We start from the raw sequence: 20810 nt of genomic DNA, 5'->3' as shown, positions 1-20810 counted from the left end.
TCCGTTCCCCGTCAAGCTTCGCCGTCGGCCCCACCCACCCTACCAGAGGCCCCTCCGCGCCCTGCCATGCCCCGCCGGAGGCCCCTCCGCTCCCCTTCGCGCTCTGCCGTGCCCCGCTATTGGCCCCTCCGCACCCTCCCGGCCGGTCCGCGTGCCAAGAAGCAAGGGGAGTCGGAGGAGACGAGGAAGGGGAGGCCGGTCCACACGCTGGAGAAGGGGGCTGAAATAAAAAAAAAATCAAGTTGCCAAACACTTCGATTCTTCTACCAGCAGATTATGTGGACAGCAGCTTCTCGAGGTAGCTAGATTCTTAGAGAATCGCTGCTTGAGGTCTGCCGGTCTGCGTACTTGTACTCTAGCGAAAGGGAAGATAGTGCCGTCGTTGTCCCTCTAGAAGAGGACAAGAGGTGAGTGAATGCCAGCAAATCCTGTTTCGAGGGCTGAAAGTTTTGCTCTGAAATTTTCGGTTGGGCTGAGGGCCATCAAAATTAGCAGCGGCATCTCGTGATGTAGGCCCATGGTCTGGAGTAAAGTCTAAAAAAATAGGCCCAGCCCAAACACAAGTCTTAGTTGCTTTCCAATGTATGTCCTTGTCCTACCAGGCCCGAAGTTGTTCCCTATTGTTTCCTTTCTTTTTTGTTCGTCGGCCTGATAGAGAAGGGAGATCATAGTTTTTCTTACAAAAATTTCCAGAGTTTACAAAATAATAAGGCGATAGTCGGATTTAGAAATTTGAACCACGAGGATAGACGTCGCATATTATTTGATGTATGTGTCAGTAGGCAAAATATAGCAATATTTTCAAATAATTATGTTTTTATCAAACTACAAAATAGTATGCGCTTAGAGAAAGCTCTAGTCAAAAACATTAAAGACGATGTTGGATGTTCCCCTACGGTAACAATTTTGCCTCATTTGGCTGTTTCCATTTTCTTGACGGGCCCGTCAAGTTCGTGGCCTGGAAATCTGGAATTTGGCTCACTGAAACTCGGAAAGCATCCCGGAATCTGAGACGATGACGGAACAAAGGAACGCATCACAGCCGTTGGATCGGAACAAAAATTGGTACAGAAGACTCGCCCAGCGCTGGACCTTCCCATAACTCTCTCCCCCCCAACGCCGCCGTCTCCACTTTCCACTCGCCACGCCAATTTCCCCTACTCCGACGCCGAACCCTGACTCTGATCCCTCCCGCGCGTGCCGTCTAGGTTTCTAGCCGCCTGCGCTGAGAAGAGGGGAGGGAGTCGCCATGGCGGACGACGAGCAGGCGGAGAGGAAGGAGGAGGTCGCCGAGGTGAGGCCCTTTCTTCTGCGCAGCGCATCCAGTTAGGTCCGATTAGGTTCTGTCCGGCGGCGAATAAGCTGCCTGGATGTCGTGCTTGTGTCTGCGTGGGCTGGCCGGGCTTTGGGCGCAAACCCCTCCCCGCTTCATCCCCCCGCTACCCAAAAACGCTAGATGTGGAATCTGCATGAACATGATAAGCTGCCTTGCTGAGGTATAGGGTGGATTTGAAGTTGGGTGAGTAGCTAGAGGCTAGACCCTATGGTTGATGTACTATGCTGTTCGTTATTCTGTGTAGGATTGAAACGTTCGGTGTGCTGTGTCTTTAGAACTGGTGGATACATGTATATTTACTTTTTGTAGAGCTGCTTGCATTGTAATGTATTTGACAAACGTGGATTATGTGCCGTGCAAAAACATTCTTAGTTGTACCTCCACTGTAGTTTCATTTACATGGAGTGTGTACTGCTGTCATGCATGTGTATCAAGGATTTTAATATTTTTCAAAAAAATCCATGCTGTTCAATATAACCTGATATCGAATATAATAGTTTACTGCATGATGGACTATTTCACTTTAATCTATTTGTGAGTAATGTTTATCACTAAACCCCCTATTTTGCAGCTTGCTCCTTTTGATCCGACAAAGAAAAAGAAGAAGAAGAAGGTTGTGATCCAAGAGCCATCTGATGAAGTGGATAAGTTGGCAGAGAAGACAGAGAGTTTAGCAGGTGTGCTTAGTATCTGGAAAAAGGAAATACTAGTTCACTAAATATTTATTTAACGATATGTATTTGTTTATGCAGTCGCTGAGTCTAGCGAGCCAAGCTTTGCTGGCATGAAAAAGAAGAAGAAGAAACATGTGAGTTTATCACTATGTCATCATCTGGTTTCAAATGGTTTGACTAGTAATCATTTAAATTTCAGGTGGAACTTGATCCTTCTCTTACCGAAGTTGGAGATGGTGATGACGCTGAAGGTAAATGTACTGCTCCCTCAATTGTTTTTGACTGTCCATTTGTTACTGTAGTTTAACATCTGTGCTCCAGACGATCAAGTTAAAGATGATGAAGAAGGAGAAGGGATCGTGCTTGGTGGTGCTGTTGCCACCGGATACCCTTGGGAAGGAACTGACAGAGATTATAAGTACGAAGAGGTACTTAATACACCCTGTTCGATTTTGTTCGTTAACCTGTAGTTGATGGATCATGGGTACTACAGAAAATTTGCATAAATAACGGTTTACTCTGTGTTACTATGGGTCTAAGGTAGAGCATTCCACCTGTATTATCAGTTGGTTGTCTCCTGAGTCATGTTATTTGCAGTAGTGTTTATTCATATGCCTTTAAATGTCATTTTTCATGTGTTTCTGGATCCTTCATTTGTTTCCTCCTTGAGGATATACTGAAATCTTGTCCTTTCATTATATTAGTTGTTACCAGTAATCCAATTATATTTTTTCTTGTGGTGAAACCTTATCTTCAATATGTTTGGTCACAGCTGCTTGGCAGAGTATTCAATATTCTGCGTGAGAACAACCCGGATCTTGCCGGTGATAGAAGAAGAACTGTTATGAGGCCCCCACAAGTCCTCAGGGAAGGAACAAAGAAGACTGTTTTTGTGAACTTCATGGACTTGTGCAAAACGTATGATCCCATTCATTTGATGATTACCACCTGTGTGCTGTGTTGATTTTAAAAGAATAAACAGCCAAGCTAAAAGCAAATGTTCTCTTTCCAGAATGCATAGGCAACCAGAACATGTGATGATGTTCTTGCTTGCTGAGATGGGAACAAGTGGATCCCTCGATGGGCAACAAAGGTTGGTTATCAAAGGAAGATTTGCACCAAAAAATTTCGAAGCCATACTCAGGAGATATATCAGTAAGTTACTGCTATTTCATGGCTCTCTGGAAGTGCTTGTTCTTCATTGCCATTATTTATAGTAAAATAGTATCTCTCAATCTTCTGACCCGCAACTGTGATATCGAAGAATTAAATTATATTGCATATTTACCGTCCTTGTGATTCAGTTTCCTAATTAATTGGTTATTATGAAAAACACAATGTAAAAAGGCACTGCCGAGCCCAAGAATGTTTCAGCTTGCATGATTGTTGAGTCATTACTTGGCTTGTGGTGTGTGGTAGCTTTCTGTACTCCAAACCCAAATCATGAATCTTTTCAAAAACTGCTCACAAGGATTAAGTATGGCTTGAAGTGATCTCAGCAACCTTGTATCTTTCTCCAACTCCATATATAAGTTTTTTTTTTTCCAAGAGCAGGAAACTTAAAGCCTGGGCACAAGTATTAACGGATGGCTTGAAATGACCTCAGCAATCCAAAATCTTTCATTAACTACATACTTTTTTTTCAAGAGCAGATGCTAGGGAAGCTTAAGATGAACAGAAAGTTAGCACTTGCATTTAGGATAGAGGCATTAGTTACTGTTGTTTCTTTTCCTGTGTGGAGAATCAAAATGGTTTGCCTTTTTTCTAGACTAACTAAAGTTTCATTTTTTTGCAATTGCACTCTTTAGATGAATATGTCATTTGCAATGGGTGCAAAAGTCCGGATACTATTCTTTCTAAGGAGAACAGGCTGTTCTTCCTCCGTTGTGAGCAGGTAAATAAATTGTTCCGTATATGTTGGCATTCCCTATCCTGTCTACTTTTATCATGTGAATATTTTTTGCCGAACATCATGATTATATTATCTGGAACACCTCCATATTAAACATTGCATATTTGCATGTGTGATTGCTCACCTGCCCTATCTTCCCGAGCAAAATCAATAAGAAGTTGGAAACTGTAATAATACCCTGGATACCTTCTACCTGAAGGATGATTATTGGGGTGGGGAATGGAACTCACTGTTTCTGACTTTCACAGTTTTACCTACTATTTTATTTCTATTTTGATTTTTGGTTGGGGGAATAAGATTGTGTGCATCGACAGAAGGGGTGTATTTACTGCAAAGCACAAACTGACTTTGAAAACTTTTGCATGCGCATTGCTGTCCCCTATGATGACTTGTCCCACAATGTGTAATATCATTTTATTGTTATATTTTGCCTATGATGACTTGCATGTTGCCTACATTGTCCGACTAATATCTCTATGATGATAGTTGCAAGATCTGAGGCTTGTAATGGTGTCACCTTGCATATATACTAATCATAATAGCATTGGTATCTATTTATCAACTTTGCCTGTGATGACTTGCAAGATTAATGCCTACATTGTCTGACAAGTATCTTTGTGATAATAATTGCAAGAGCTGAGGCTTGAAACATGGTCATAATTTAGTTTCAAATGTGCATTTCACCTCCAATTAAGCACATGATATCGTTGCAGAGTGCTTGATAGTTGCTGCGACATTTGATTTACTCTTATGAAATTGCCTATGATGAGTCTCAGAATTATTGCCTACATTGTTTGACAAGTATCCGTGTGATAAAAAAAAGTGCAACAGCTGAGGCATGCAGCAGTATCATTACATTTCGTTGGTCTCAGATTTGTTTGCTTTCTGGCTAATAAAAAGCCGTGTTGTTTCACTTCGTGCATTCCATTACCGCTCAAGGCTTTTGCCTGTGATGAGTTGCAAAATCGATTGCCTACATTGTTTGATTAACTGTGAGAAAATCGTGCAACATCTGAGGATAATGAAGCGACATCCTTCAGTATTTCACTGCTATAGAGATGTCAATTTGTGCAAATATTAGTTTGTTTTGCCATTTGTTCATTACTCGGGACAGTAAGATATGAAATATGTATCAGTAGTTGAGATTTGCGCCATATTGGTTACATCCTATTACTGTAGGGATACTAACAGATGAATTATTTACCCTGCAGTGTGGTTCGTCGAGGTCAGTTGCTCCCATCAAGGCTGGATTCGTCGCCCAAGTTGGCCGTCGTAAGGCTGGAGCCTAAGTTATTGCATACCACTCTCTGCCCCAACAGCACAATGAAAACTAGTTTGTCCGTCGACAATTATCGTTCCACTTTCCGTTGTGCCTACACCGTTTACTGGATTTCTTCTGTTCACTATACTTGGATTGCTGCTGTGAATTTTAATTTATATGAGAGGATTTATGCTTGCGGCTCACTTGGTGTTTGCAATTGTTATTTTTATTTGGGTCATCATCATTAAAATGCTCTGTTAGAAGCTTTCATGAGTTGGAGTAACCGAAAACGTGTTTCTGCCATGTACCATGGCCGCCCTATCCTCCAAAATCCTGTGAGCCCATACACAGCCTCCCACGAAGACGAGTCGAGGATAAGAGGATAAGCCGACGTGTCGTCCCCCACTTTCCGCCCTCCTGGCTTGTGGTTTACGCCCACAAACCTAAGCCTTGGCACGGCTCACTGACCCTTCCCTCTGCTTCTCTGTTTCCCGCCGAGAGCTCACTGCTCACGTCAGTAGAGATGAGGACCGCGTCGTCCCCCGTGCCCGCCGCCGTCCTCGCCGCCCCCTCCTCTGCCGCTGCCGTCGTAAAGACGCCGCCTCGCGCCGCAGCACCGGCCGCGAATGCCGCCGCCGTGAGCACCGGCAGGCGGGACGTGCTCGCCGGGACGGGCCTGGCGGCGGTGCTTCTGGCACTGGGGCCGGCGTGCGGCGCAGCGCGCGCGGCGGACGACGAGTACGTGAGCGAGACGAAGGAGGTGATCGGGAAGGTGCGGTCGACGATCAACAAGGACAAGTCGGACCCGGACGTGGCGGACGCGGTGGCGGAGCTCCGGGAGCTGTCCAACTCGTGGGTGGCCAAGTACCGGCGGGAGAAGTCGCTGCTGGGGAGGCCTTCGTTCCGGGAGATGTACTCGGCGCTCAACGCCGTGTCGGGCCACTACATCAGCTTCGGCCCCACGGCGCCCATCCCGGCCAAGCGCCGCGCCCGCATCCTCGAGGAGATGGACACCGCCGAGAAGGCGCTCCTCCGCGGCAGGTAGGCCTTCAAGATCCCCAGCCAAGCCGGCCATGGCGGCGATCGATCGCCGTGGTTAAACTTGTGGCGGGAACACGCGTGCCCCGGCTCAGCGAGTACCTCTTTTTTGTAACTACTACTGCGATGTATATGCATTCGTACGTGATGCGAGCTGTCTGCACCGTGTTCCGCCCGGCTGGGAGTGTGTACTGTGAGTGAAAAAAAAACGTCGGATTCTGAGCTCTGAGTTCGTGACTTTCAGCATACTTTGTGCATTCATCTTGTAAGACTTTTTGTATCAGCTGCCTGGCTGACATGGTGAGAATACTCATGGATGGGATTGGGACCTGTCCATCGGCTGTCCCGGTAGCCGGCGGCCATTCTCGGTTCTTGTTTGCGTTGCCAATGCGATTACTCTTGCCGACGCCGGCAGGACTGACGCGGAGTTGCATCGATCAATGGCATGCGCTCAATGCCCAATCGCCGCGGCAAATCCAGGCTCCTTTTTTATAGATTCAGGAAATAAATCCGGTCTCAGCAATCACCGTTCATGAGAGCTTACAACCGAGTAACCAATAGTGCAATACTTAGACTGCTTACAACTAAAAAGAACTAAAACAAAGTTCAAATAAAAGGGGACAGAGACTAAAAACCACACAGCTTAGTCTTCGATTCTCTTCCTGATGTTCCATCCAAACTTGCTAAAGACTTCCATGACTGTGACCTCCAAACTTTGGCACCCTTTCTTCAAGCAGTCTCTCTCTTACTCTTTAGAGAACAGTGACCAACTCCGCATCCAATACGCCCACCTGAAGATGACCTGCAAAAGCGAGTTAGGCTTCGATCGTTAGGAGGCAACATCATTTCTACTCAACCACAAGGTTCAAAATAGGGCTGCAGCACCAATTAAAATTTGATTTCTTAATTTATAAGGGAAGTTTTTAAGCCAAGTATCAAATAAATCAGCCATACAAAGCCGGTGGTTGAAAACCAAAAGAGAATACTGATGGATGGGATTGGGACTCCATCGACTGTCCCGGTGGCCGGCGGCCATGCGGCCATTCTCGGTTCTTTGCGATGCCATTGCGCGTTACATTGTCCGTTACTTGGGGTACCCGGACAATGTTGGGAAATTGCAGGAACGTAACGGATCAGCTGTACCTGTAGGGCAACAATTTATTACGTGTCCCCTCTTGCCGTGCCGCAAAGTGGCATCGATCAATGGCATACGCTGAATGTCCACACGCCGCGGCAAATCCAGGCTCTGATTGGAAGAGATGTCTAATGCAAGCTGAATCAGTTGTTTTCTTCAGCAAAGCAATTCTGATATGCCTTGCGGCTTGTCCCCTCATGCCTGAATGCCTCCATGCTTGGTTAATCAGTTTATCCTTCCTGAAGGTATTCCAAGGAGATTTTCCTGTACCTCTACCTTGAAATGTCATGTTGCTCCCACCATTTAAAACCTCTTCCATAGTACAATGTAACTATGATAAGAAAGTAGCCGATTAGGTCTACACTTGCAGTCTTAATGTGTAAGCGAATAGGGGAAGCAAAAGCAATTGCAGTAGATAATTATGCCCCCTTCAGTAAGAAATTTTGGCAATTATTACACATGGTCACTTGGCCTAGCACTCTAACAGTTGTCCTCGAGCAAATAGATTGCCTCCCCCCACAACACAACAATCAAGTTACACTTACATCACTGATGTCTTGAAGGATTTTCCAGACACGAAATCACAAAAGTAGAAATCGATAAATATTCGAACTCTAGGGTCGATCTTCTCTGATAATGGAAGTAGTTCCTCAGCCAAGAGGACTCGGCTTTTGCAGGAACGAGGAAGGCCTCACATAACTGAACCCCACAAAGTTGCTGTTGGCTGCGACAGGGCTGGCCACTGGAGAGTCCAAGACGGGCATGCTCGTCCAGCACTCATCGAAGTTCGCAATGCAGGTCTTGCCAGCAACGTTCGGGCGGAAGCTTGGCTGGATCTGCCGGGCCTCCAGCCTCTTCCAGTTGATTGACTTGAACCACTTGTGGTTCTTTATTTCATCACTACCGCCTGTCCCGCTTCCCAGTCGTCTGCCAGCTTCTTTGTGCAGCAACTGCAAGGGTTGAGAGATTAGAGATGGTGTCGACAGAATGAATCTCTATAAAGAAAAATGCCGATGGATGGGACAGTAGCGTTAAGGGCATATAGATTTCAGTCCACTCTAGATCCGGGGCTCCACAAGCACAGCACGAGCAATCTGTTCTTTTGAAGACTTGAGAAGTTTTATTCTACCAAATGGTAAATTTTGATACATGCATAAATGCATGGAAGCAAGGTAAAGACAAGAAGCAACTTACTCCTTTCAACAGAGAGTGAACTTCACTAGACAAATATGTTGGAAGCTTTATCTTCTCCTTCACTATCTTCTGCTGAATCTTGTCTCTGTTTCCACCAACAAACGGTGGCTGCCATATATGGCAAAAGAATTAGGATACAAAAAGGAGATATTAAACAAATCCCCAATGAAGCAAACATTTCCGGTCAGAAGCTTCCAGGTCAAACAACTCACCTTGCCTGTAAGCATTTCAAAAAGAAGGATTCCCACACTCCACCAATCGGCAGCCTTATCGTGACCTCGGCCCTGAACAATTTCTGGGGCCATGTACTCAACAGTACCGCACATTGAGTTTGATCTAGTGTTTTCATCAAATTCCTTTGCCACACCAAAGTCAGTCAGCATGGCCTAGAAATCAGACATGTCAAGAAGGAACAAAAAGAAATCAATATTAAAATGTATGAAGGGGGCAGAAGGAGGGGCAGAAGATATATTAATGGTTCCTTACATGACCATCAGCATCCAGTAAGATGTTCTCGGGCTTCAAGTCTCTATGCATAATACCATTGGCATGGAGGTGGGCTACAGCAGATACAATTTCAGCAGTATAGATGCGTGCAAGCTCCTCCCTGCATGATCAAAAGGTAGCTTATTAAAGCTAGTAATCATTTGATAGGCACAAAGTAGAACTATGAAACTAAATTACCTAAATAAACCCTGTTGGTAAAGCTGGAAGAAGAGATGGCCCCCATTTATGAAGTCTAGGACAAGGTAAAGTCGATACTTTGTCTGCCAAAATTGTGTAGTGTTTAATATTGGCAACAGGATACTGCCAAAAGTAGAGCATGAACATGGCAACAAAGAATAAACACATAAATGGCAACTGCCTACCTGAAAGGAGTACCTCAGCTGCACTACGAAAGGATGGTCAACTTTTGTCAGTATATCTCTCTCAGCTTTCATGTACTCGGCATGATTCTTCTCCACAACCCTGTCCTTCCTCATAACTTTCATTGCATATATTTCTGAAGTACCTTTCTTTCTCACCTGATAGACTTTGCCAAATGCTCCTTGGCCAACAAGCTTCAAGACTTCGAAGTCATCGAGTCCAACACCCTCATTCTCCTTTTTGACATCATCAAGCTCATCATCACTAAGGGGCCCTTGGTTAATTGGCTTTTCCTTAGAAGAGCACTCTGAAAGTTCCAATGAGCTCTCTGTCTCACGTAGGGTAAGCTTGCTGAATGGCAAAGCTTGGCTAACAAGAGATGATGGACCAACAAGAGAGTGAGATCGCTTGACAATGACATCAGGGTCATTGTAAACCTCATCGTTGGACTCAGCCACAGGTGCTGGACTGTCTGGAGTGAGAATACTCACTTCTGTGGGAGTCTGGACTGCAGTAGGTCCGAAAACATCAGAAAAGTCGAACTCAACATTTTCAGATGGGACAACATCTGGAGGCCCCCCAGGCAGAAGTATCTTCCCTCTAAAGAGCTTGGGGCCCTGTGCACGAGCTGCTGAAACAGAGGTTATCTCAGAGGAAACCATCTTCAAGAACCTATGCGATTCAGCAGTTTAGAGCCGTGACCTAAGGAGTCTTGGGCCACAATTTAGCCGGGGCAGCTCCCCACAACCAATTCCCAGATTAACAAGAATGATGCCTTATAGGGCAGCTGACTAAGGGAGGCTCCCTCCGCAGATTCCCAGGACAACGGAAGATGCAGGGCTGCGAACAATGGCCTTGAACAAGTGGAAGTTTACAAAAACAACTGGGAACCCAAGAAATCCTGGAAGGAGGCAGGGTGGGAAGCTGCCACTGTTTCCCGCTGAACAGGAAACTTTGGATGCCACTGTTCTTCCTGAACTCATGAGATCAACTTGTCTATGGGCTGCAGGAAGAATAATAATATTGTTATTTCACAGAACGGCAGCTTGCTTGATGAACATTGAAGAGGGAAACTAAGTAAAAAGAACTTCATGCTTGGATGATTACTGCATGATGTGTAACACGATATTGGTCAAAGCTTTCAGTACAAAACACACAGACTGTAAGATTATTGTAACATCCAGTGATAAGATGAATGCTCATGTTATGAACCTATGAACTCACATTTTATGGGAGCAACATGCATTCTCGTAGCATTCCTTGGTATATTTCTGTTGTTGTATTAAAAGTTTGTGCAAGCTATGATAAGTAGAGAATATGCATGAGCAAGAATTATATGGTCAAGCATGTTCACAAGATCTGCAAGAATTCAAAGAAGCACACAAGAAGGATGCCAAACTTATTTAATATGGATGAAAGAGAACAAAGAGACAACTAACAGCAAAGAATCAGATTCTATACAGGGAAATGCATCAGAATCAGTCAATTAGCTGTTCGAGTTGACAAACTATGCTAATGACTGAGTGGCTAAAAAAAGACATTTGATACTTTCAGTGTCGAATTGAACCAAAGACTAAAACTGTGAAACGATTTCAGTAAAACTGTTGAACATAATAGATAGGTCAGCAGTCAACATTGAAGAATGACAGCATTCTGCATTTAGCCCCCAAACCCAAGACCTTAACTAAAATTAACCCATAACGGCAACTCGTCCATCCCAAGCCAGATCTAGAAAACGACCAGTCGACCACCGCTACTCCACGTGCAGCCCTTGTCAGCACTGGGGGTCCAATTCACTTGCACCGTTATTCCTAGCATACCCGAGTGCTAAGAGAACAAAATCTATCACCTTGCAACACAAACATCCAACTGATCTCCTGGATGCTTTTGAGCAAGCCAAACACATCGGTAATGAATCCTCCTCAAGACCACACACGAAATTGACCTACAGAACCTAAATTTTCAAGTGCAGAGCGCAAAGATCAGTCACCAAGCCATACTGCAACCAAATTTCACCACCACCACCACTAGGAACCTCAAATCCACAGCCCCCCGGGCCTATCCCGCAGATCCAAGGATGAACAAATCCCCACAGATCCAATCACCCAAACGAATCCCGGCGCCCAAACCAAGCCCCAAGAGACCTATCGCACACCACCCCCCGCGAGCAGCTTCATATTGGCGGACCAGAGAAAAATCTTATAAGTAAAGATCGGGGGAAAGATAGCTCAACAAGGAACGTCAAGTAATCGGGAAGCGCGAACCTTTTTTTCTTTTGGAGGGAAGCGCGAGCCTAACCAAAGGGGAAAAGGAAACCGCGATGGAGAAGGGAGGAGAGGACGGGCGTGAGGAGCCGAGACCACGTACCTTCGCAGAGGGGAGCGAGCGGCGAGGCGAACGACGGGCGGCGGCGGCGGTTTGCTCGGGCGAGCTCGTGCGGTTGCGCGGCGAGGGGGCTATTATACTAGCAGCGGCGCGGCGGACGCGGGGCTCCGAAGGCGGGGAGGGGACGCGTGGCGGTGTTGCATTGGCTGGTTTCGTAGCGCCTCAGATCGTGAAGGTATACCGCCGGGGCCGGGGAATATGCTACGCTCAGCGGGTGGCCAAGTTGGACGGACCTGAGGCCCACTTTCAGCGACTCGTCGCGATGGTTTGCATGGGAGGTGGTGTTTAGATTCGTTTTCTTCACGAATGACTATTAATTCTACTTTTCGTTTCGCATTTGGGCCAATTGATTTATAGGTCACGTCATCTTTGCATATAGATAAGATCTAGTTCACATATATGCTCGATCAAGTTTTTAATTCAGACGAGCAACTAGACTATAAAACCAGTTGGTTAACATAGCGTGCTTCTGTTAAAGCCATAAAAATTAAAGCTTTAAATATTGAATAATATTTTTGACATATGTAAGTAGTGAATAAATAAGGTGAAAGATTAAAAATGCCGTTGACTTGCACTTGACTAACTCAATCCACTTAAATCAACAAATTATCCGTAAAAATACCTTGGAGTTAGGCACATGATGATACAAAGCTACAAGTACTTTATACATATACGGAACTTTTATACTCTTATTCGTCTTATTCGACAAGGGAAGTGGTCAGATTTTCCTTGTACCCATTGATTTTTGAACTAGATTTTATCCATCGATTGTGATACGTGAACTCTTCGAACTTTCACCACACATCTCCCAAGCGAAATTTGGTTCCACGTGAAACAGGTCGATTTCTCTCTGTAGCTCACAAATTCCTGCCGATCACCCTCAATGCCTCGACACCTACCCTTTTTCAGGCTTTCCGCCCTGGTGGTAGGCCGTGGACGCGGAGCAATTTGGAAGAGCCGTGGGACGCTAGAAAACGTGAGAAACGGGGACCCCGGCAAACCTTCCGTCCCCGTCACTTCGATCGTGGCTGCACTGAGGGGTTTTTTCGACTGATTTGGACGTGGATGGAGGATTGGAGACCTTATCGGCTTCGAACGAGATGCTCACTTGTTTTTGCTATCCTTATCGCATTCTCGGTCGGTTCCTTCCCTGTTTGGACAATCACGGGGACGGCCTGTGGCCACTAGCTCACGCACCGGCCACCACAAATTGTTGCAGCCGCCCATCTTTTCTTCGCTTTGAAAATTCATAAAGAAAATACCCCCCCTAGCGGTTGCGTGAAGTAGCTAGTGTGCTTAGTAAGCTTTTTTTTTTCTGTCCAGCAACGATGCGCATCGTAATAATTGGTTTTAGATTGGACATGCTCTAATTCCAATACGAGAATGTGAGATAGTGAACGATACTACTGTAAGCATCAAACTAAGAAGCAGAGAATTAAGTGAATACCCGGCAACATGGAACTCATTCTTCGGGATGTGGTCAGCATATGCATATAGGAGTATAGCAGATATGCTAAATATTTGGTTAGCATGTACTCCCTCCGTCCTAAATTAGAAGTCTATTTTAGGTTTTGGTTAGCATATACTTCCTCCGTCCTAAATTAGAAGTTTGTTTTCGATTTTCTAGGGTTGTACCTTTTCCTATATATTTAAATGTAACATATATTTAAGTGTATAATAAAACCTACTATTAAAATATTAAAATGATTTATAATTTTGAACAGAAAGAATAGTACAAAATATTTTACTCCGAGCAGATGCAGTTGCAGGAGCCACTCCAACCAGTGCATGCAGCCCGCAGAGTTGTTGTAGAAGCTGCAGCCAGCCGCACAGTAGCAGTACAACAAGGCAACCAAGAGAGGAACCAAATGTTACGCAGGTACTTGTTGGGCTGCTACGACAGCTGCGAGGCCAGCAGCCGAGTGGCTAGGCTGCTACGGCAGGTGGTTAGCCCGGCAGCCGAGCAACTAGGCTGCCAGCCGGAGCCGGAGCTGCAGCCGCTAAAGGTTGTTGTAAGTAGATCCATTAGCTTCTTATATTTGGATTTGGTGCAGAGAAATACAAAGCAATACAAGGGACGTAGCCCGCGCACAGAGCATTACCTCTTTTATCTTTGAAAACCTTTATGTCTTATGAATGCGTATTTTTTTGCAAGTAGTAGATGGCATGCTTCTTGATATTGAGACATCTTAGTGACTATGTTAATCTTAAGATTAGGCGCTAGCTAGTCATGGGAGCATTTAAAAATTCCATCGTGATGTTACAATGATTTTTATCCTTGACCAAGTATATACACGATCTGCATACCTGTTAAGTGTATAGCTTGATTAGTGATGTGGAGCAAGTTTACCTTTTATGCTGTGTTCTCCCTCTAAAAAATGGTCCAAAGTGATAATGGAGCCAGTTTGTTGTATAATCAAGATAGAAAGCTACACCATGTCGTAAATATCGTTTTTTTTAAAAATATTGCATAAATCGGTGACTCAAATTAGTGATCACAGAAATGCAAATGCTACCACGAGACTTATCTCCTCTCTTTGTTTAGCAAGTCGGAACCACACAAATGGCGCACAATCTTCTTATCCTCCAAGGTGGGCGTACAAATACGTTTCTCGTCATGCGAGACGTATTCTCATATTTCGAACCGTTTCGGTGTCTTCAACGAGGAAGCGTTGCGAAAACTCTGTTTCACTTCGACGTACACGAACTCGTTTCGCTTCCCCCATCCACGCAATCCCATCCTGTCGTCTCCGCTGGACCTCCTCTCCGACCACTCGATCAATCCGGGTTGCAGCGATGTGCTCCTGCGCCTGCGCGCGCCTCCCGCACCCGCTCTTCAGGCCCACTCCGAGCCCAAATCCCCAGCCCGCCTTCCCGCAAGGCCCGACCCCAGCCCGGAGTCGTGCCCTCGTCGCGCGCGCGGGCGCCGCCGCACGGGACGACGCGCATTCGCCGCCGTCCAGCTTCGACTTCCTCGCGCTGAAGCGGGAGCTTGAGCTGGAGGAGGAGGAGGGGGCGGTGGTGGCTGTCGAGGCGGATGAGGAACGGGGAGCTGTCAGCGAGGGCGATGGGGAGAGGGAGGCGGAGAGGAGTGCGGGAGGTACGAGGCAGCGGCGGCGGCGGAGGCAGATGGCGAGGCGATCGGCTCTGCTAGCGAAGCAGGTGATCAGCGTGAGCTCGGCCCGGAGCCTTGGGTTCGTATCGCAGCTCTGGGTCGACGCCGCCTCGGTACGTACGGGCTGCTGCTCTCTGCACTTGTTTTGTTTGGGTTTGGTGGAGCTCTGCGAGCTTGCGAGTTGTGACTCTGGATTCTGGACAGTTCATGACGGCGATTAGCATTTACAGTTTACAGCATCGTTCAGTTGCCATGTTGCTTTAGTCCTTTTCATATCTGTATCAATGGTAGGGTCTATGATCGCAGCGTAATGTGCTTAGTGTATTTGCTGGATTGGCTTTAACTGTGACATAGTTTCTTATTTGAAATGTCAACTCTGAGTCTCTGATACCCTTAGTGTAACAATATGTCAACTCTGGGAGGGTGCAAATGTTTCGAAGGTCCACGTAGTACAACAGCTAGAGTTTCAACAACTTTCAGAAGATAGGTTCGATATGGTCAAGCAGAAAAGTGTTGTGTAGAATATATATCTCCCAATTCCTAACTTAAACTCTAAGTGGTGTTACACTGCATGGAAGTGTTTCTATTCTATACAGGCCCTAGTACAGGACAGGATATGGATCGCCATTGCCAGGTTGGGAGGATGTGGGAAGTTTATGTGCCAGTTGGGGGTACAGGTATAGGCAGAGAGGGGCTTGGGTTCAGGCTTTGGCCTAGTGTGTCTTATCTGCATTCACCATTTACTGGTCACTAATAGGTTATATCTTTGGGTTATTCGAGAAGTCCCTTGCTGACTGTAAAAACTAAGAACCGAAAAGCGGTGGTTTTGTCATTCACAACTTACAGCTCCAGTGGGTCTTGACTCCAAATTACACTGGAAAAAAGGTCTATACCTAAGCAAAGATGACGATAGACAATAAAATTCACGCCAGCACTGCATCATCTTCAGGAGAACACACCTCAATTAATTGCAATTTGTAATGCCCAGCCAGTATCTTCTTTGATATAAGTCATCAGTCCTACCTGAATTTTCTGGTTCATACCTTCAGAACTGGCTTCTGCTCACCTTTTCACCTCATCATTTGTGTCAATCTAGCTATATTAGAGAAGGTAGGCTATAGTAGTGAAAGTAAATTGTCTAATCTATCATTTGATGCTGGTGAAGCTTTTTAAGATGCCTCTTCTGTGCAATGGTGCTTATCAAGCTAACAATATTGTGTTACCATAGCACTTTCCAGCCTAGGGCTGCCTATGATTCCTGACCTATAAGATTAGTGTTAGGACCGAATCTTATCTATTTGGAAGGTTATCCTTATGAATAGAGATTAGAGAATATTATAATGAAATATTGGGAGGCTCGACCTCTATAAAGAAGAGGCACATACTACCATTAGAATGAAGCATGAAGAAAGAACAAGCCATTCTGTTGACGCAAAATCTGGGCTTCAAGCTTCTGCGTTGAACAACACGGAGGACCTGGGAGATCTGCTTAACTCCAGTGCAGGCTCCAAATCGGCTCCCGTAGGTGCGCGGCGAGCCAGTCAATTTGACATGCAATTGATAAGATAAACGTAAAATTCATGAGCCGATAGGCGGCGAAGCCTTAGAGCTCATAGGTAGGCGTTCTTTGAATAAACTCCGTTAAGATATATTCAATGTAATCATGCGGTGTAAACAAATAGAAGCATTAATGGCATGTGCCATTAGCAGTATGAGCCGACGGGCTAAGATAGAAGCAATGTAAAACAACAACCATGAAAGGGAGCCCTTGCCAACCATGCGCACATCAGATAGACTAACAGATCTAGTCAATGTCTTGATAAGTGTAATTGAACTTAGACAGGGTAACACGAATGAGAGGGCATTGACATCAATCTATTAACCTAAAAGATTAGAACACAAACAAGGACCTCTTGGCTACCGCTTACAAGCTAATTAAGCTAATAAAACCTAATCAATGTCATGACCGTGTAATTGAACTTAGACAAGGTAACACGGTAAGAGGGCATTAACTTCGGCCCATTAACTCAACTAGACAAGCTCGCAGCAGCAAGGCCTTGTATGCTTCCGTGAGGTACGGATAAGACCCGACCGAAGCATCGGCTCTCAACAGTAGCGTGCTGACGTCAAGGGCCCGACGGTTAACAATACGAGGGGCAGGAATAAAGATCTATCGGATCTAGCATATATAAAGCAATAAAAGCATCCAAGATCTACTAGCTGATACGATCTAATAACTGTGAACGTTTAAACAAGGCAAGGGAGCCGATGAAGACAACCTAACCAGATCTAAACTGTTCGATAACTGTGAGCAACGTCGGAGACAAGCAGAATATTGGACAAAGCCTAGAAAGTTCTACTTGCAATCTAAGTTAACTCAATAACTAGCCACACAACCGAATATCAGAATATAAGACTTAACTTAGAAAGTTCTGATAGAGATCGTAATGACCGGGTGACGGTACTTACAAGCTCGCCTGAGATCGAAGCCGATGGAGCCCTGCGCGCTAGAAGAAACTCATCGGGAAATTACATTACTCCTACTCCTAAGGGTTGGTGGCGGGCGCCGAAAGGTTTGTATTGATTGATCGAGAGATGTCTGTTACAATGGCTAGGGGTACATATTTATACCCTAGACTAATGACTCCTAGTCAGCTATGATAATGACTCGTACAAAACTTGCCTAACAATAAATATCTAAACAAAAGGAAATATTAAGATACATGGACTCTAATTCCCTTTATGTAGAATCCCTCTCGATGAAGCTTTTGTCTTGTATCGTCATCAGGTTCTTGTTTCCTTTCCTTTCATACGTGAGCTATTAACACGCAACTTTGCTTCCTCCGTATGAACCTGAACATGCAACACTTAGACTCTCTAGGGATCTCACAGGCTCGATATGTATGTTTCCTTTCCTTTTAAGAAAAGAATATTCCTTTCCTTATTCCAGGCTTTATGGGATTTTATCAGCCAAAATCCGGTGTCAACACATTCCCATATATAGTCTCCTATTACCTCAATGAAACATCCAAGATGCTGCCATGCAGCCTCCTTCGCAGCGATAATTACCCAAATTATGCAAGGATCATTACATTCCTTATGACTGAGTCATGTTATTGTTGTATAAGTTTAAAAATTCAAAATAATATGCAATGCAGACATCCGAAACCTATTGACGGTCTACAATCACTGGCTAGATCTCATGGAGAATCTAGTAGCAGTAGCTAAGATCCGTAGTTCCCCACTGTTCCCTACAAGTAAATAGATGAAGGCATACTGTATACACCACACTTCACCTTCCACTTTTCTTGAGCTAGTTGCTAGGCATCTCTGCTTGTTTGAAGACAACCATTTCTGTGTGGCAACTATATTCTACTCTGCTGTTTCTTCCTTATCTCCCATTGCAAACTTTCCTAATCCCTTCTATGCCATCCGTTGCACATGACATGTGGGCCAGAAGCCCAGGACCCACATTGTCAGTGAGACAAGCTGGATCTTTTCAAGTTTACAGTGGCGTGAAAGGAATTATTCCTAAAAGATAAACCTGCTTCTACATTGAATTAGGCGTTACCATAAATGACAACAGGTAGTAGTCAATTCTTAAAGTGATATCATCTTTTCTTTATACAATCCCATTCTATTTTTTTTTCAGTGGATTGTTGCACTGGTTGAAGTGAGGCCAAGCTTGCTTTCAGGGGAAGCAGAGAAATTCCTTTTTGAGGACATATGTCAGGTGCCGTTGTACTGAATACTCGATCATCTCCCCCCCCCCCCACACACACACGCACAGCTCTATCTTTGTTGTCCATACAAACATAAGGGAGAATATGTTCTTATATCCAGTATAGCACCAATTTAACTGATGTGCGAGGAATGGATACCTTTTGTAGGTTGGAGATGTGGTGCTTGTTGAGGATGAATCTGTGATCGAGAATGAATATAATCTGGTTGGATTGCACAGCTTGGTATGTCAGCTTTATTAATTGGAACAAGGTTTATTAACCATAGTCCATCAAACTATATTTGTTCAGCGAATAATTCAAATTAAAGAACAACCTCTGTGGAATTCTCTTTTTCCCATGTGTACAATCTTCCTTCAAAAGGGTGCAGTTTCTTTGTCTCAAATTGCTCACAATGTGAGCACTGCTTGATTTCCCCCCTCTTTTCAAGTACAAAAACTATTCAAATGTTTTGATATTTAACAACATGATAATCTTGTTAGGTGGGCTACAATGTTGTAACTTCCAGGCGGCGCAATGTTGGCAAGGTGAGTCCATGTGGTCTTTAAAGAGAGGTAATCTGCATGATTTCATTTCCTATTTGCATCTAAATATTGAACTTGAATTTGGATTATTTTAAGTTCACTTTTTTTAACCCTTAGGTGCGTGGCTTCACATTCGACATCAATTCAGGTGCTATGGAGTCTCTTGAGCTTGACTCGTTTGGGTTTTCTATCATCCCTTCTAGTCTGGTAATTCGATTCAAATCCTGATCTTGCTTTACATACAATCCTGCTGAATACTATTCTGCTGCTGTCTTGATACACCACTTGGTTTTGTTTTCAGGTAAGTACATACTGTTTGTTTGTGGAAGATGTGCTGGATATACTCTCTGATACAATCGTGGTGCACGAAGATGCAGTCTCCCGGGTTCAACGGTTAACACAGGTCTGCATTACTGACTGATTCTGATACAATCACTTAACTTATACATTGTTAAATAAACCTTGAAAAGTGTTTATATTGGATTAAGAGAAAACCTTTGTTGAGTTAAAGTAACCTTTAACTGAATTTTAGGGCATTTTGGGCACTCAAAACATCCGTGGACCTGGCGGTGGTGAGATGGATGGGTACCGTAGGTCTGGGAGAAGAACGAATAGTCAGGGAGGCCGAAAAATCCATAGGAAAGCGAAGGATCCCGAGGATGAATTTGAGCTTCCAATGGACTATTGATACATCGTACTGGTTGCATTCTTGCATGACGAGGAAACTCTCCCTGCCAGTATTGAGTATTCTGGTTAGTGCCACTTTCTCTGCTGGTCAGTAGTCAATACTAGGATATTGCTTTAGTTGTTGTACATATTGGAGGATCACGATTGACGAAAGGCCGGCCCTTTCAACATGGTCATCGTTTGGTCGCTTTGGCCCGGTGGGTTAGTGAAAAGCGAGTTCGTTTTGCCATGTGATGATGGAGCCAAACCCTTTTGACTCCGCATGGCACTGAATGCACTATATCTGTATAATCATACAGTGATGCAGTACTATACTACTGGTGGTATTCAGTGATGGCTGATGGATAGTCTATTGTCTCACTTTCTGTTGCCTGGTAACCTTTTGCCAGTGGAGGCCCATATGCAGCGAGTGACTTGCCGACCTTAGTTAAACTGGGCCCTACACTACACTCTTGGCACTAGTACAGCGACCAACCAGCTTAGCCATCACTATCCGTCTGTGATCTGTCCCTGTGTGAATGCATTTTTGAGGGGTTGAAATGGAGGGGACCTGGCCTGATGAATGCCCCGTTTACATTCACGCCCACCAGTTTCCGCCGGCCAATTGATGGCACCAGCCGACGCTCGCCCGAGCAAAGTCAATACTGCCGGCGTGCAGCGAAGATGGCCATCGTTCCCCACAGTTGCTGCAGGCTGATGCTGGCTGGCCGCCTGGTCCGCGTCGCTGGTGATGGCCAACCTGGAAGCTGAACGGAGACGGGGCCACGGGGGCCAGCCGGCCAGCTACACGAGTAACCAAATACCTCTCGTGATGCCAAGGTACCTGGCGTTTGCGCCGTCTCGTCCCTTCACATGGCCCGCCCGAGGGGCAGCAGAGTGCCGCGCGTTTCTTTTCACGCTAGTGAGGGGCTGTTCTCCTGGAGTTATAAGCTGGCTGAAAAG

General features: G+C 45.1%; 4 protein-coding genes and 4 non-coding genes across 9 annotated transcripts; 7 read left to right on the top strand and 1 right to left on the bottom strand.

The window, feature by feature from the left end:
• The first annotated feature begins 1093 nt into the window (after positions 1-1093).
• Positions 1094-5386, top strand: LOC117838488 (eukaryotic translation initiation factor 2 subunit beta). The gene is made up of 9 exons (XM_034718533.2): positions 1094-1294; positions 1908-2013; positions 2089-2144; positions 2210-2261; positions 2332-2438; positions 2783-2928; positions 3023-3165; positions 3819-3904; positions 5134-5386. The coding sequence occupies exons 1-9, from the start codon at positions 1250-1252 to the stop codon at positions 5209-5211; spliced, it is 819 nt and encodes a 272-aa protein (XP_034574424.1). The 5' UTR covers positions 1094-1249; the 3' UTR covers positions 5212-5386.
• On the top strand, positions 4348-4428 carry LOC117841232 (small nucleolar RNA SNORD34). Its single transcript, XR_004637253.1, has one exon. It is a non-coding gene; the product is annotated as a small nucleolar RNA SNORD34 (small nucleolar RNA).
• On the top strand, positions 4485-4569 carry LOC117841229 (small nucleolar RNA SNORD34). The gene has a single exon (XR_004637250.1). It is a non-coding gene; the product is annotated as a small nucleolar RNA SNORD34 (small nucleolar RNA).
• Positions 4677-4764, top strand: LOC117841230 (small nucleolar RNA SNORD34). Its single transcript, XR_004637251.1, has one exon. It is a non-coding gene; the product is annotated as a small nucleolar RNA SNORD34 (small nucleolar RNA).
• LOC117841231 (small nucleolar RNA SNORD34) lies at positions 4864-4944 on the top strand. The gene has a single exon (XR_004637252.1). It is a non-coding gene; the product is annotated as a small nucleolar RNA SNORD34 (small nucleolar RNA).
• Positions 5387-5590: 204 nt separating the features above from the next.
• Positions 5591-6469, top strand: LOC117838489 (photosystem II repair protein PSB27-H1, chloroplastic). Its single transcript, XM_034718534.2, has one exon. It carries the CDS (start codon positions 5707-5709, stop codon positions 6226-6228), a length of 522 nt encoding a protein of 173 aa, XP_034574425.1. The 5' UTR covers positions 5591-5706; the 3' UTR covers positions 6229-6469.
• Positions 6470-7762: 1293 nt separating this feature from the next.
• LOC117838485 (serine/threonine-protein kinase AtPK2/AtPK19) lies at positions 7763-11945 on the bottom strand. Of its 2 annotated transcripts, none has more exons than XM_034718531.2 (7): positions 11785-11945; positions 9420-10420; positions 9235-9317; positions 9037-9157; positions 8763-8936; positions 8551-8658; positions 7763-8306 (listed from the first exon to the last, which is right to left on the bottom strand). In XM_034718531.2, the coding sequence occupies exons 2-7, from the start codon at positions 10077-10079 to the stop codon at positions 8007-8009; spliced, it is 1446 nt and encodes a 481-aa protein (XP_034574422.1). In that variant the 5' UTR covers positions 10080-10420; positions 11785-11945; the 3' UTR covers positions 7763-8006. The 2 variants fall into 2 exon arrangements, with proteins under 2 accessions (XP_034574422.1, XP_072147266.1); XM_072291165.1 differs by lacking the exon at positions 11785-11945 and adding an exon at positions 11267-11595.
• Positions 11946-14529: 2584 nt separating this feature from the next.
• LOC117838487 (uncharacterized) lies at positions 14530-20228 on the top strand. Its single transcript, XM_034718532.2, has 7 exons — positions 14530-15030; positions 18570-18650; positions 18808-18882; positions 19140-19184; positions 19299-19388; positions 19483-19584; positions 19714-20228. Exons 1-7 carry the CDS (start codon positions 14599-14601, stop codon positions 19867-19869), a joined length of 981 nt encoding a protein of 326 aa, XP_034574423.1. The 5' UTR covers positions 14530-14598; the 3' UTR covers positions 19870-20228.
• Positions 20229-20810: the final 582 nt, after the last annotated feature.

This window comes from Setaria viridis, chromosome 9 (genome assembly GCF_005286985.2).
Source record: "Setaria viridis chromosome 9, Setaria_viridis_v4.0, whole genome shotgun sequence".
Taxonomy (NCBI): domain Eukaryota; kingdom Viridiplantae; phylum Streptophyta; class Magnoliopsida; order Poales; family Poaceae; genus Setaria; species Setaria viridis.
This window is presented reverse-complemented; position numbering and strand designations above follow the sequence as displayed.